Genomic DNA, 12,597 nt, shown 5'->3' with positions numbered 1-12,597 from the left:
CTTCCCTGGTGCACAGTGGTTAAGAATCCACCTGCCAATGCAGGGGACAAGGGCTCAAGCCCTGGTCTGGGAAGATCCTACATGCTGCGGAGGAACTAAGTCTCTGCACCACAACTACTGAGCCTGCACTCTAGAGCCCACGAGCCACAACTACTGAGCCTGTGTGCCACAACTACTGAAGCCTGCGTGCCTAGAGCCTGTGTTCCTCAACAAGAGAAGCCACCACAGTGAGAAGCCCACGCACTGCAACGAACAGCAGCCCCACTTGCTGCAACTAGGGGAAGCCCGCGCGCAGCAACGAAGACTTAACACAGCCAAAAATAAAAACATAAATTTATTAAAAAAAAAAAAAGAATTCATGATTGTTTTACTGATGTTGTTTTCTTCTTAGTAAAGTCTTGTTCTTATTTTTTTAAATAACAAGTTTTTCATATTTTTTTTCTGATTTACTCTTCTAGGAAATGATGGCAGAGAAAGAAAGAAGCAATGTGGTTATAGCAAGGATGAAAGATCGGATTGGGACATTAGAAAAGGAACATAATGTGTTTCAAAACAAAATGCATGTCAGTTACCAAGAGACTCAACAGATGCAGATGAAGGTATATTTTCATTCTTTGAATACAAAATTAAATATTTGTATTCATTTAATTAGCAAACTTTTAAGTGCCCTGGGTTGGGCTTTGGTACAAATGGCTAATTAAACTGTCTCCCTGTCCTTAAGTAAGCAACTTTTTGGGGAGGCTAGAAGTTGACAAGTAAATACGCTGTTATAGTAGAGGTAAGCATCAGGTGCTTTGGGACAGCGCAGATGAGAGGTGGGGAAGAGAAGGATTGATAGGGAAGACTTTTTAGAAATGAGAAGCAGACCGTGTTGAATCTTTTGAAACAATTAGGCATTGTCAGGAAAGCAAGTGAACGAATGGGTGCTGGGTATGAGACTTATTACATGGTGTAATTCCTTCCCATCCCATGAGATGATGGTTTGGTAGGTCTCTTTTGGGGCCCAGGATCGTGCTTTTTAATGAGTGCACTCCAGGTGTTTTCAGCATAGGTCGTCTAGTGATAACGGTTTGTGAGAAATACAGTAAAGAGTTGTGGTATTTGGGAATCAGGACTGGAATGAAGAGACCTAGAGAAATAGATGGAGGTCTTGTCTTAAAGGGCCTTATATCCCTGAAGACTGGGGAGCCAAGTGAAGGAGTTTAAGCAACCCAACAGTGTGATTATATTAGTATTTTAAATTATTACTCTGGCATAGTATGGAGAGTGGCAGCAGTGTAGAGAGTGGAACAGGGATAGTTGAAAGGCTTTTGCAGGAATCCAAGTCAGAGAATAAGGACCTTAAGTCAGACATTGATAATGAGGGGATGAGTTTGATAAAAAAGAGATAGTAGATAGGGCTTGATGATGGAGTGGAGAAGAGAGGAAAAGTGATAATGGTTTTGGCCTAAGTGACCTTCTCTCTCTGATCCTTATTTTCACCTGTTTTCTTTCAACATTTTAGAAGGTTCAGTGCTTACTGCCTATTTTTACAGTGTTATCCATTTTCATGATTTCGGTTAGGTCTGGACCAGTGATTTTTGTTGTTGTTTTGAAGAACATGGTTTCAGTCTGCTTGTCAAGTGGGCTTCTAACACTCCCTCTAATTGGACTTTGTGGACCAGTGATTTCTTTTTGAAATTGTTTACATTGCTGGCTGATGCTTCAATTTGAAAGTGTTTGTCGTCACCTCAAAATTAACGTATGTCTAAAATCAAACTCTTGCTTCTGGTCAGGTTGTTTTTATTTTCTAATGTTTTGAGGCATTATTATCCTTATGCTTGAATCTTTGACTTCTCTCTCCCTTGCCCAATCTACAATTTGTTCTGAAATCTTAAAGATACTTTATTTCTAGTTATTCTTGCATTGAGGTTTTAGATATGACCCTAGTTTATTATTTCATACTAGCATAATTATAGCACCTTAATAGATCTCTCATTTCCTTTCTAATATGTGTAATTAGTACCAGATTTTTATTTGCAAAATATTACTTTGATCACATTGGTAGTTTGCTGAAAAATTTACTGCTTTTGAAGTTCCAGTTTTTTCTGTGGAAATACCACTAATAGCGATAAAGAAGTGAATGAATCTCCTCTCAGGTTCTTACTGCATCCACTACTTTGATGCTCTAATTTGGCTCAATCCTCCATCTTCCCAGGCCCCAGCCATTTGAAATATTCTTTCCCATTAACCAGGTTATTGAAGAACTGATTTTCCTGGCCTTGTGTGATCCTTTTTCTTCTTAATTCTGACTTACTATTCATTTGAAAATTAGTGGGATACATGTAGCAACATCTTTTATTGAAGGTTAAGGGTGTTGAAGTGATTCTTTTTTTCAACTTGATTGCTTATAGAGGCCAGGATATAGATTACATATGATAAGTTCTCTGAAAAGTGGAAACATAGACTTGATTTTCTTAATTGAATAGGTTTACTAAAAATTATTAAGATTATTTCACATACTAAATTGAGGTTGTGGGGATATAAGATTCAGTGTTCTTTGTCTTTTGATTCTGTAACTCTGAAATAAAAAACAAGAAGCCAGATATTTTAGCAAGTAGATTTTTGTGTAGTGAATTTGCCATCTATTTGGCTATGGCTCAGTTTGTAACTTAATGTAAATGTTTTGAACATGTTTTCAGTTTTTAAAGTTTTGATTACTAAAATCTTTCATTAAAATATTGCTAACACAAAATTGACATTAATTCTATGTGAGTCTATTGTGTAGGAAAGAGTTCTAAAACATCTTTTAGTTCTAAAACAGCATCTCAGTGTATTTATTTTGCCTATGATAGCAGCTGGCATCTACTTGCATTCTTGAATGCTGTGGCAGCTTATGTTTACTTTGTATTCGTCACTATCAAAGTTTATCCTTTAAATTTGTTTATATTTATTTGAAAAGGATATCCAGACTTCATTCTATTGATGCTTTTTACATTCTCATCATAATAAATTTTCTTCGAAGTTAGCTTTGGCAATCATTGTTTTCTAAATCTATGTGTGTAAAATTATTTTAGTTCCAGCAAGTTCGTGAGCAGATGGAGGCAGAGATAGCTCATTTGAAGCAGGAAAATGGCATACTGAGAGATGCTGTCAGCAATACTACCAACCAGCTAGAAAGCAAGTATGTTTGCAAATGCTTTACTTTTAATAGAATGGCAGAGTATTTTCATTGAATGATAGAGTATTTTCTTCAGTCACCAAAATGGTGTTTGATAATAATTGGTTAGACTTTTGTTTTTTACACTTGTTTCTAAAATGAATTTTCTAAAACTATCCTCTTGCTTTTGAAGAACCTCTTCAGCTAAACTGTATGATGAACACTAGTGCCACCAGTGGAACAGTTTATAAATTTATGAGGCTGAATTTACAAGTTTTAAACCTTCTATTCCATTTAACAGTAGTTCTCAAACTTCATTATTCTGAAGAACATCTGGCATGTTAGCTAAAAATCATATTCTTGAGTCTTACCCTTATAAGATTATGATTTATTGGCTCTGAGATGTGGAATCCTGGAATCTGCATGTTAAGACACATTCCTTGTGATAGTGATTTAGTTGGCTGTGGGCTGTACTTTGACAAACAGTCCAAGAGAAGACTAGTAGCATGCTTACATAGAATAAATATTCTGACTGGTTGATTTTAATAGATTTTCAGAACACTGATTTGAGGGTGACACTGTTGATTCGTGCTCATGGTGTGTGGTCATCTGTTTTTCTTGATTATTTTATAGTAATTTTAGTATTTGTGTTATTGTCCTCAGAATGATTCAGATTACACTCAACCAAACTTCATTATTAGTAGTCACTTATAGCATTCATTTTCATTTAGCTATAAGTGGAATTACTAACTCAGCATAACTCATATAAAATATATTTTGTTTACTCTTCATATGTGTTTTGTAGTAATGGAAGGTTCCTAATCCAGTTACTGTTTTCAGGCAGTCTGCTGAACTAAATAAACTGCGCCAGGATTATGCTAGGTTGGTGAATGAGCTGACTGAGAAAACAGGAAAGCTGCAGCAAGAGGAAGTCCAAAAGAAGAATGCTGAGCAGGCAGTTACTCAGTTGAAGGTGATATATTCCTACCTTTATCATTTCATCAATAATGTAGGTACTCAATTCAATGACATTAAAGTGTATATAGCTTTGAGAAGTGTAGTTTGAGGCTTAATGGGACTTCTGTAGTCTTAGTGCTCTGCCTATATAGAAACGTGTACACTAATGAAAAAATCGAATATAGGCTTGAGTTTGCAGTTAAAGACTTTTTGAAGATACGAAAATTGAAATTAGCTGATTGACAGGCATACACAGTAGGATTTCGTCTTATATATATGGAGGTTAGGGTGTATATGTGTAAGGCAAAAATCAAATTTTTGATAGGTAGTTAAAATCACCTTCAACATCGCTTATACATAACTTGGATTTCTCAGTAAGTTTAGTAGAGCCTGTTTTTATTCCGGCATTGGAATAGATGATTTTCCTTTCCTTTAGCACGAGACGAAGAAGTGCTCCAGTTGCTTTCACTTGAGCCATAGTGGGAAAAAAATCACACATTGTTTCTTTAGACACCAGAATGGCACTTGCTGTCATGAGATGCTTACACTAGGAAGACACGCATGGAGTTGCTCAGGCTGACTGAGAGAGAGGAGTGGACTCATTTCTCTGGCACTTTTTAGCCTGTGTACATTGAGTAGAGTGATGAGTAGAATTGTCTGTTCCTCCTTTTACTGGGGAGAGGATTTATTGAACGTATAGTTCAATTTCTGTAAGTAAATGTATCTGACAGACTCCTACCTAGGTCATTGATACAATCAATATAGCTTAATACCAGTTCTAGAGTAGTAGGGGTTAAAAGGGCTTTGAGAATAATTGAATGCAGAAAATAGCATAATTTTTGTTTTCTTGAAGTTTTCATGGGTCCCTGTGGGAGAGTGATATAGTTGTCCTTCCTTTCAGTAAATATTTGTCTTGCTGGTGTGTTTGCTGGTAGCATTTATAAATATGGAAGTTTGTGCTCTATGGATATGGATAAGTAGATAAATGGCATTAAATATTATAGTCATAATTGAAGTGTTGTGCTATACCTAAAAATAAGAATTTTAGGTGCCCACTGAAATTTAGCAATAAAGATACTATCCTTTTGAAAGCCTGTCAGCTGAAGGAAGATCAGTGGAAAGCTGATCAGAGCAAAGTGGATCAGGTATATCCATAGTAGTAGCTATATTGATGCACCAGCACAGATATTGAGTTTCTGAAATAATCTCCAATCTGTAAATCCTGTGTATTGGAGGGTAGAATTGCAGTGGCTGAAAATATCTGTGCATATTATCAGGCTGAGCACATCTGCCTATCTTATTAAAATGTAGGAGACTAGTGATTAGTTGTTGGAATAAGCAGTTTTATGCCACAACAGTAAAGATAGAGGATGCTTTTTTTCCGTTAAATTGGAATCCTGTATTTGTGCTGACTTATCCTTTCTCCAGGTTCAACTGCAAGAAGCTGAGAGAAGGTGGGAAGAAGTCCAGAGCTATATCAGGAAGAGAACAGCAGAGCATGAAGCAGCTCAGCAAGGTAAGGGGAAATGGTATTCATTTAAATTTAGTATGTAATTCTGGGTAAAACTTCCTCCCCTCTCCATATGTGAAGACAGTGTAAATTGGCATTTTGGTTATAGGTCAATAAAAATAGCTTTTACACTTTCATAGTACTTTTATTTCTTTAACATTTCTTAGGGTTTTAAAAATAAGCTCTCTAGTTTTGTCTGAGGCATTAAGTTATAGTCAATAAATAGGGTAATGGGAACCTGTGCATGTTCCCTTTCTGTAGTTATTCCCTCTGGTTCCTTGATCAGTTGTTCATTTTTTTTTTTCCTAAGAAGGACTCATTCCTATATTGTGAAGAGAAAAACAGCAAGAGCATTACCATTCCAAGTAGTTGACTTAATTTTTTTTGGCTGCGTTGGGTCTTCGTTGCTGCACGCAGGCTTTCTCTAGTTGCAGCAAGCGGGGCTACTCTTCATTGCGGTGCGCGAGCTTCTCATTGTGGTGGCTTCTCTTGTTGCGGAACACGGGCTCTAGGTGTGCGGGCTTCAGTAGTCGCAGCATGCGGGCTCAGTAGTTGTGCGTGGGCCCTAGAGTGCACGGGCTTCAGTAGTTGCAGCGTGCGGGCTCTAGGGCGCGCGGGCTTCGGTAGCTGTGGTGCGTGGGCTCAATAGTTGTGGCATACGGGCTTAGTTGCTCCACGGCATGTGGGATCTTCCCAGACCAGGGATCGAACCCGTGTCCCCGGCGATTCTTAACCACTGCACCACCAGGGAAGTCCCCAAGTAGTTGACTTAAAACTGCCTACTTAAATGCTAACTTTCACTACTTACTCTTAATTCGATGAATTCATTTAGGAAATAATGGAGCTTGTATTAGTGTGTTTTATCTATGTTTCCACTACTCCCCTTCCTCCCATGAAAATGGTGGAGAGCTAGTAAAATATAGTACCAAACACAAGGCTAGATCATACAGAGTTTTGGCTCTTTAGACCTTTGGTTTCCTCTGATTTTTTTCACTAAATAACTTACTAAAGCATCTTTGGGGAAATAAAGAATGCTTGCGAGAAATGATATAAGAGTTTTAAACATCCATGTACCATTCATTTAACACATTTATTGAGTATGTATTTTGTGCCAAGCCTTGGGTACAGCTCTGGGTATAGGGAAAAGGCAATCTCTGATCTCAAAAAGCTCACTCTCTGGGAGAGGAAGTGAATTAGTACAGTGTGGCAGGTGCTGTGAAAAAGGTAAGCATAGACTGCTCAAGGGAGCCATATGCAGGAAGCAGAGGAGAGATTCAAGGAGAGCATTCTAGAGGAGGCAGTGCCTACACTAACGACGAGTAGCAGTAACCAGGCCAAGGAAGAGACCTTTATAAAATGCAATGTTTTGTTAGATTTACAGAGTAAATTTGTGGCCAAAGAAAATGAAGTACAGAGTCTGCATAGTAAGCTTACAGATACCTTGGTATCAAAACAACAGTTGGAGCAAAGGCTAATGCAGTTAATGGAATCGGAGCAAAAAAGGGTGAACAAAGAAGAGTCTCTACAAATGCAAGTTCAGGTATCTAATTTTCCCTCTTTAAAAAAAATAAAGACGGGCAGTGGTTGGATGTGTCTTGTGTAGAAGAGAGAGGGTAGCCTATCTTATCCTAATTCTGGAGTGCGGATGAATAATTCTAATTTAATCTTCAAGCAGTTGTCACAATATGATCTGAATATGTGCTCAAAGATGCCTTTACCCACAGTCTTATGCTTTTTTGCATTAGATTAGGAACAGTACAATGTATTCTTAATTTCTGCTTTGTAAATTAGCTCTCAGAATAGAATGCCTAATCATTGTTTAAAATGACGCCTTTTGGAATCTAAGAGTGCCTTTTTAAAGGTAAACAGATGTACCTGTAACTCATTTTGTTCATATACATTGGTATATTTAACAGAACACTTTTCCCTCTCCTTTTTGGTTGCTCTTTATGAAAGGATATTTTGGAGCAGAATGAGGCTTTAAAAGCTCAAATTCAACAATTCCATTCCCAGATAGCAGCCCAGGTAATGGTGCTTTCTTATTGCTTGTCATTACTAATGGCTTCCTAGCTGTGTAAATAATCTGAGTGCCTGTTGAGTGCTGCGTACTGGATTAGTAGTTGGGTGACTAGTCAATGAATCAACTGGATGATCCTAAGTGCTAAGCACTCTGATAATTACGTATAGTGCTGTAAGAAAACACTACGGAAGAAATCCAAATCTAATGGGAAGGTGGGTTAGAGAGTTTTTAACTTTAGGAGGAAAAAAATGTTGATTACCATCCTGTCAGAAAACAGGTGTCAAGAATCATAGTTTATGTTTTAGAAGTATTCACTAAATATTGACTAGCCATAAGGGAAAACTTTGTATACCCTCAGGTGTTAGCAGTATGTTAACCATAGCTCTCAGGTTATATATGCCAAAGAATCATTTTTAAATTTATAATTCAGTATAGTTTGAGTGTGAAACCTTCCAGAGTTTTCTAGGTGGTATTGTAAAACCTGTTAATCTTTGGCATCATTCTTATGTAACATGATAAATAGGTAGATAGATAGATATAGATATATAGCCTTTAGAATATAAATAATATAACATTAAGAAGAGAAGAAACTTGCAAGTACTTAGCTTGTTTCCATAATATGCATACTGTGAATTTCAGTTTCAGTTCTTCAACTTTAAACTTCTAAAAGTTGTTTGTAGGAAAAGTAATAGCTTAGAATAGAAGTCATTTTCTGTGCAAAAAGTGGTTTTAACATTAAAAAGTTGTTTGTAACGTTCAGGCAAGTTGAAAATCCCAAAACTTTGAGGTTGCAACCATTTTTTTCTTTTCTAATTGTTCTCTTTGTAGAAACTGTAGTCTAAAATTAATTGGGAAAGAATTATATAATATAGGAAAGGGTGTGTGTATATGGATGTATGTGTGTATGTAAATTATTAACTCAAATTGGATTGAGATCTTAAGTTATAGAAAATTTATCAGAAACTTAATATTTAGAGAATGCTATAAGTACCTTTTGAAAAGTAAAGATAAACACGAGCATTACCAAACGACTTGTTATCTTAATCTTGAATGGTATCATTTCATTATTGGAAATTGTTACTAAGGAAAAGAAGCACATGAATGAAAAATAGCCTTTGCTGCTGTTTTTCCTATTTATGTGTTGCTTGGCAGTTACATAGTTTTCAGACCTGTCAACTTACTTTATTAAAAATGTCTTATGATGTGTATAATTCCCTAATACTGGCTGTTATTGATCAAATTTACTTTCAGAATATTAGCTGTTATTTAGTGAACATTCATCATGAGCCAGATACTTCCTTAACTTTATATACATTTATTTCTTTTAATTTTTAAAGCTTTATTGTGATGATTATTGTACAACTTTAAAACTTTCTCTTGAGGGCTTTTATGTTGACACTGTTTCTCTTTCTTAGACATCCGCTTCAGCTCTAGCAGAAGAGTTACATAAAGTGTAAGCCTGCCTTTCTATATTTCTCTTAAAATTGCTTAGTCACCACTAACTGATAGCTGTTAGATTCTACACGTATGATTGACTTTACGTTCTAACTTGTTCAAAAAATACTCTCAAGTAGATTTGGAGCAGCTTTTGCTCTTCTACCCCTAAGCATTATGTATTCTATGTTTTTATGTCTTTGTCATAAAAAGAGTTGGGGAAGCTTTTTTCCCTTTGGGCTTTAGCAGTTATGTGGAAGAGATTATTGTGATTTGAGATTAGTGGAAGTTAGTTTTTGTGTCTAATAAGTAGTTGTAGCTACTCTGTATCTAACTATATGGTGGTATGCCCAAAATGAAGTTCTTTTTTTTGGTGTGTATTGTATAATTTGCATAGACATGGATCACTTAAACTCAGAAGACCTGGAATCTTTTTTTCAGATTGCCAGGCTTGTGAGCTTAAATTACTTAACTTCTTTGACCTCAAGTTTTAAAATAGGGGTATGTATTTTAGGGAGTTGTAGTAATGCCTGTGACAGTTACTACTAAACTGATATGGTCTGTAGAAATGGAAGGTATGGTTATGTGAAAAACTACTTAAGTAAGGATGACCGTATTTGAGGCTTCTAATCCTTTGATTTGTGACTTGACTTCTAAATGTTTATTGAATGTACAAATCTATTTTCTGTTAAAGGATTGCAGAAAAGGATAAGCAGATAAAACAGACTGAAGATTCTTTAGCAAATGAACATGATCACTTAGCAAGTAAAGAGGAGGAACTTAAGGTACAGTAATTCTTATAAATGGCTACAGTATTTTATAGTCATTGAATTACCCTGATCTTGTAATTAGTATGAGTGTCTGTGAAGACTGGAAAATACTCTAGATAGAATTCATTTGAAAAGTGTCTTACCTCTTTTCTAAACTACAAAATCCTCTTTAGCCCTCTAAGAGAAGTTCAAAGGCCTTTTCTCACATGATATTTATTATTCATAATAATTTGGGAAATATGTTAAATAACAGAAGTTGATGGTTTTCTTTCTGACTTAAGAAATTGTAATTTGAGACCTTTGCTTTGAGACCTTTGCTTAGGTAGAAGAGATACATTACAAAACTTCAAATTTAATATTAAATACTTCTAATACTATTTTTCCTTCTTGTTCTAGGATATACAGAATATGAATTTCTTATTAAAAGCTGAAGTGCAAAAATTACAGGCCCTGGCAAATGAACAGGTAGATCTTTATTGCTTTTAAGCATTTACCTTAGAATTACAGTTTGTTGACACTTATTTTCATTGGTATTGCAAACCTTAGTTTTACTTATGTAGATAGTAAACATAATGGTTACTTGTGTTTGGCTGCATGGTGTGTTGTTAAAACCCTCTTCTGTTTTTTTTTTTTTTTTTTCTGGTACGCGGGCCTCTCACTGTTGTGGCCTCTCCCCTTGCGGAGCACAGGCTCAGCGGCCATGGCTCATGGGCCCAGCCGCTCCGCGGCATGTGGGATCTTCCCGGACCGGGGCACGAACCTGTGTCCCCTGCATTGGCAGGTGGACTCTCAACCACTGCGCCACCAGGGAAGCCCCAAACCCTCTTCTGTTTGACCATGACTCTCACAACTCACCTAAATGTTACTATATTCATGTTGAAATTAATGTTTGATCCAAGAAATTGATCACTTTATCAGAGAACTCAGTTATAACACTTATGATGTGCTGACTTGTTTTAGCCTTCTGCCATTTAATCAGAAAAGGATATACCTTAAACTAGGATAAAAGTTGAACAGTAAGAAGTACAAAATACTGGACAGCGAAAAATATTACTGTAATGTATGCTGTTGATTTAACTATTTACTCTAAATATATGAAAATATAACTTTAATATGTAAAAATAAGTAAAAGAATAGGTTTGAGTACTTCCTGAGAAATGATACAATTCTCATTTCTAACAGGCTGCTGCTGCACATGAACTGGAGAAGATGCAAAAAAGGTGATTAAAGTATTGCTGTACATGGGCCATTCATACATTTATATTCCAGTGTAATTACAGAAGACATTGCTGCTTATAGCTGATAGTTGTGCACATAATTTATGTAAGCTTTCTGTATATATGAAGTATTTTTTTTTCTCATAGTATTCACGTTAAGGATGATAAAATAAGACTGCTTGAAGAGCAGCTACAATGTGAAATTTCAAACAAAATGGAAGAATTTAAGGTGTGTAATTAAACTTGTCAACTCAGCTTTCTTTGAACAAACTTGTGTAATTTTCAGTTGAAGTGAATGTAGAAATACTACTTTTTTATATGTGATCACTCTGAAACAGTGTTTCTATAGTTTATTTGGGGACTTCTACGAACAATTTTATCATAGACTTTTTGCTTTGATTATTTTGACTTACCTGTTTTTATAGTAGACTTTTGATACTTGTCTTGCCCCAACCTTTTCTTTACAGTTTTCATTTGGTAGTTTGAGATGGTTTTATTTGCCTCCATTGTTGGTGTAGTGCTAGTTTCTGGTCACGGCCAAACAGCTTGAGGATTATTGTAAAGCATTCTGATTGCCAGGGTACATCTCTGCATGCAGTAAGATTTGCTTTTTTTTTTTTTTTAATTTTAATTTTTTTTTTTTTTTGCTTAATAGGAATCCTGTAAGTACTCACTTACGAAAGCAGGGTTTCCCAGAATTCATTGGCACAAACGATTAAACTCTTTGAAATACACATGTAAGGGTTCTAAGCACAGTGTTAACAGTGTTTGGGATAAACCACATGACTGAATTGGGGGGCTCAGTAGAAACAACTTTTTATAGATCATTGTATATGTACATTATACTATTACTGTATTCCTGTTCTCTGGAAATAATGTTCATTGAAACTGAAAAATGGAGCCTCATGAGATTTGCATTCTTAGGTCAGTATATAATTCACCTGTCACTTTATAAGTACTTAACAGTAATATGGCTTTGATTTTAAAAAAAAATTCAGATGGTTGCTTTGTTACCTTTTCTTAATAAAACAGTAAATTGAGATTCTTTCTTTTAGATTCTAAATGACCAAAAGAAAGCATTACAATTAGAAGTTCAGAAGCTACAGACTCTTGTTTCTGAACAGGTAAGGCTTTTCATGAATTATAAGTTAGAAATATCCGATAGATAACAAGGTCTGATTCTTCTTAAGTAGTAATCAACTCGTTCATTTTTAGAAATTTTGTTTAAGTGTAGATATGTCTTTTAATTGCATTTCTAGTCATCTTGTGCTAATCAAGTCTCTAAATTAAGGAAAATTTAATTTCTCTTCCTGAGAAGAAGCTAATGCTGTTTATAGCATTTTCCAAAAAAAAAAAAGTTTAATAGGATGCATAAAAATAATTTCTTTAAGTCATTTTGATGCATTTGGCTCTCAGGATAATAGTCAGACTTTTGGAGCCTCACTTTTTTCTGTAAAGCAGTGTGGATTCTTAAAAAGAGAATGGGTTTGAAACCTACTACCAGCACTTAAAAGCAGTGATGTTGATCAAATTGCTTAACCTTTCTAAGA

The 12,597-nt window shown here is 35.7% G+C and overlaps 1 protein-coding gene across 17 annotated transcripts in view; it reads left to right on the top strand.

Moving 5' to 3' along the window:
* KTN1 (kinectin 1) overlaps positions 1-12,597 on the top strand; it is a 118,606-nt gene that overhangs the window by 62,990 nt on the left and 43,019 nt on the right. For all 17 annotated transcript variants that reach the window (XM_067734739.1, XM_067734815.1, XM_067734769.1 and 14 more), the window contains 12 exons: positions 459-599; positions 3,057-3,163; positions 3,980-4,112; positions 5,525-5,612; positions 6,980-7,146; positions 7,563-7,631; positions 9,042-9,079; positions 9,755-9,845; positions 10,227-10,295; positions 11,013-11,050; positions 11,195-11,276; positions 12,103-12,171. In XM_067734739.1, coding sequence (XP_067590840.1) covers positions 459-599; positions 3,057-3,163; positions 3,980-4,112; positions 5,525-5,612; positions 6,980-7,146; positions 7,563-7,631; positions 9,042-9,079; positions 9,755-9,845; positions 10,227-10,295; positions 11,013-11,050; positions 11,195-11,276; positions 12,103-12,171 — 1,092 coding nt within the window. The remainder of the gene's footprint in view (positions 1-458; positions 600-3,056; positions 3,164-3,979; positions 4,113-5,524; positions 5,613-6,979; positions 7,147-7,562; positions 7,632-9,041; positions 9,080-9,754; positions 9,846-10,226; positions 10,296-11,012; positions 11,051-11,194; positions 11,277-12,102; positions 12,172-12,597) is intronic.

Source organism: Pseudorca crassidens, chromosome 1, assembly GCF_039906515.1.
Source record: "Pseudorca crassidens isolate mPseCra1 chromosome 1, mPseCra1.hap1, whole genome shotgun sequence".
Lineage (NCBI taxonomy): Eukaryota > Metazoa > Chordata > Mammalia > Artiodactyla > Delphinidae > Pseudorca > Pseudorca crassidens.
The sequence above is the reverse complement of the archived record's forward strand: the minus strand, read 5'-3'. Positions and strand labels throughout refer to the sequence as shown.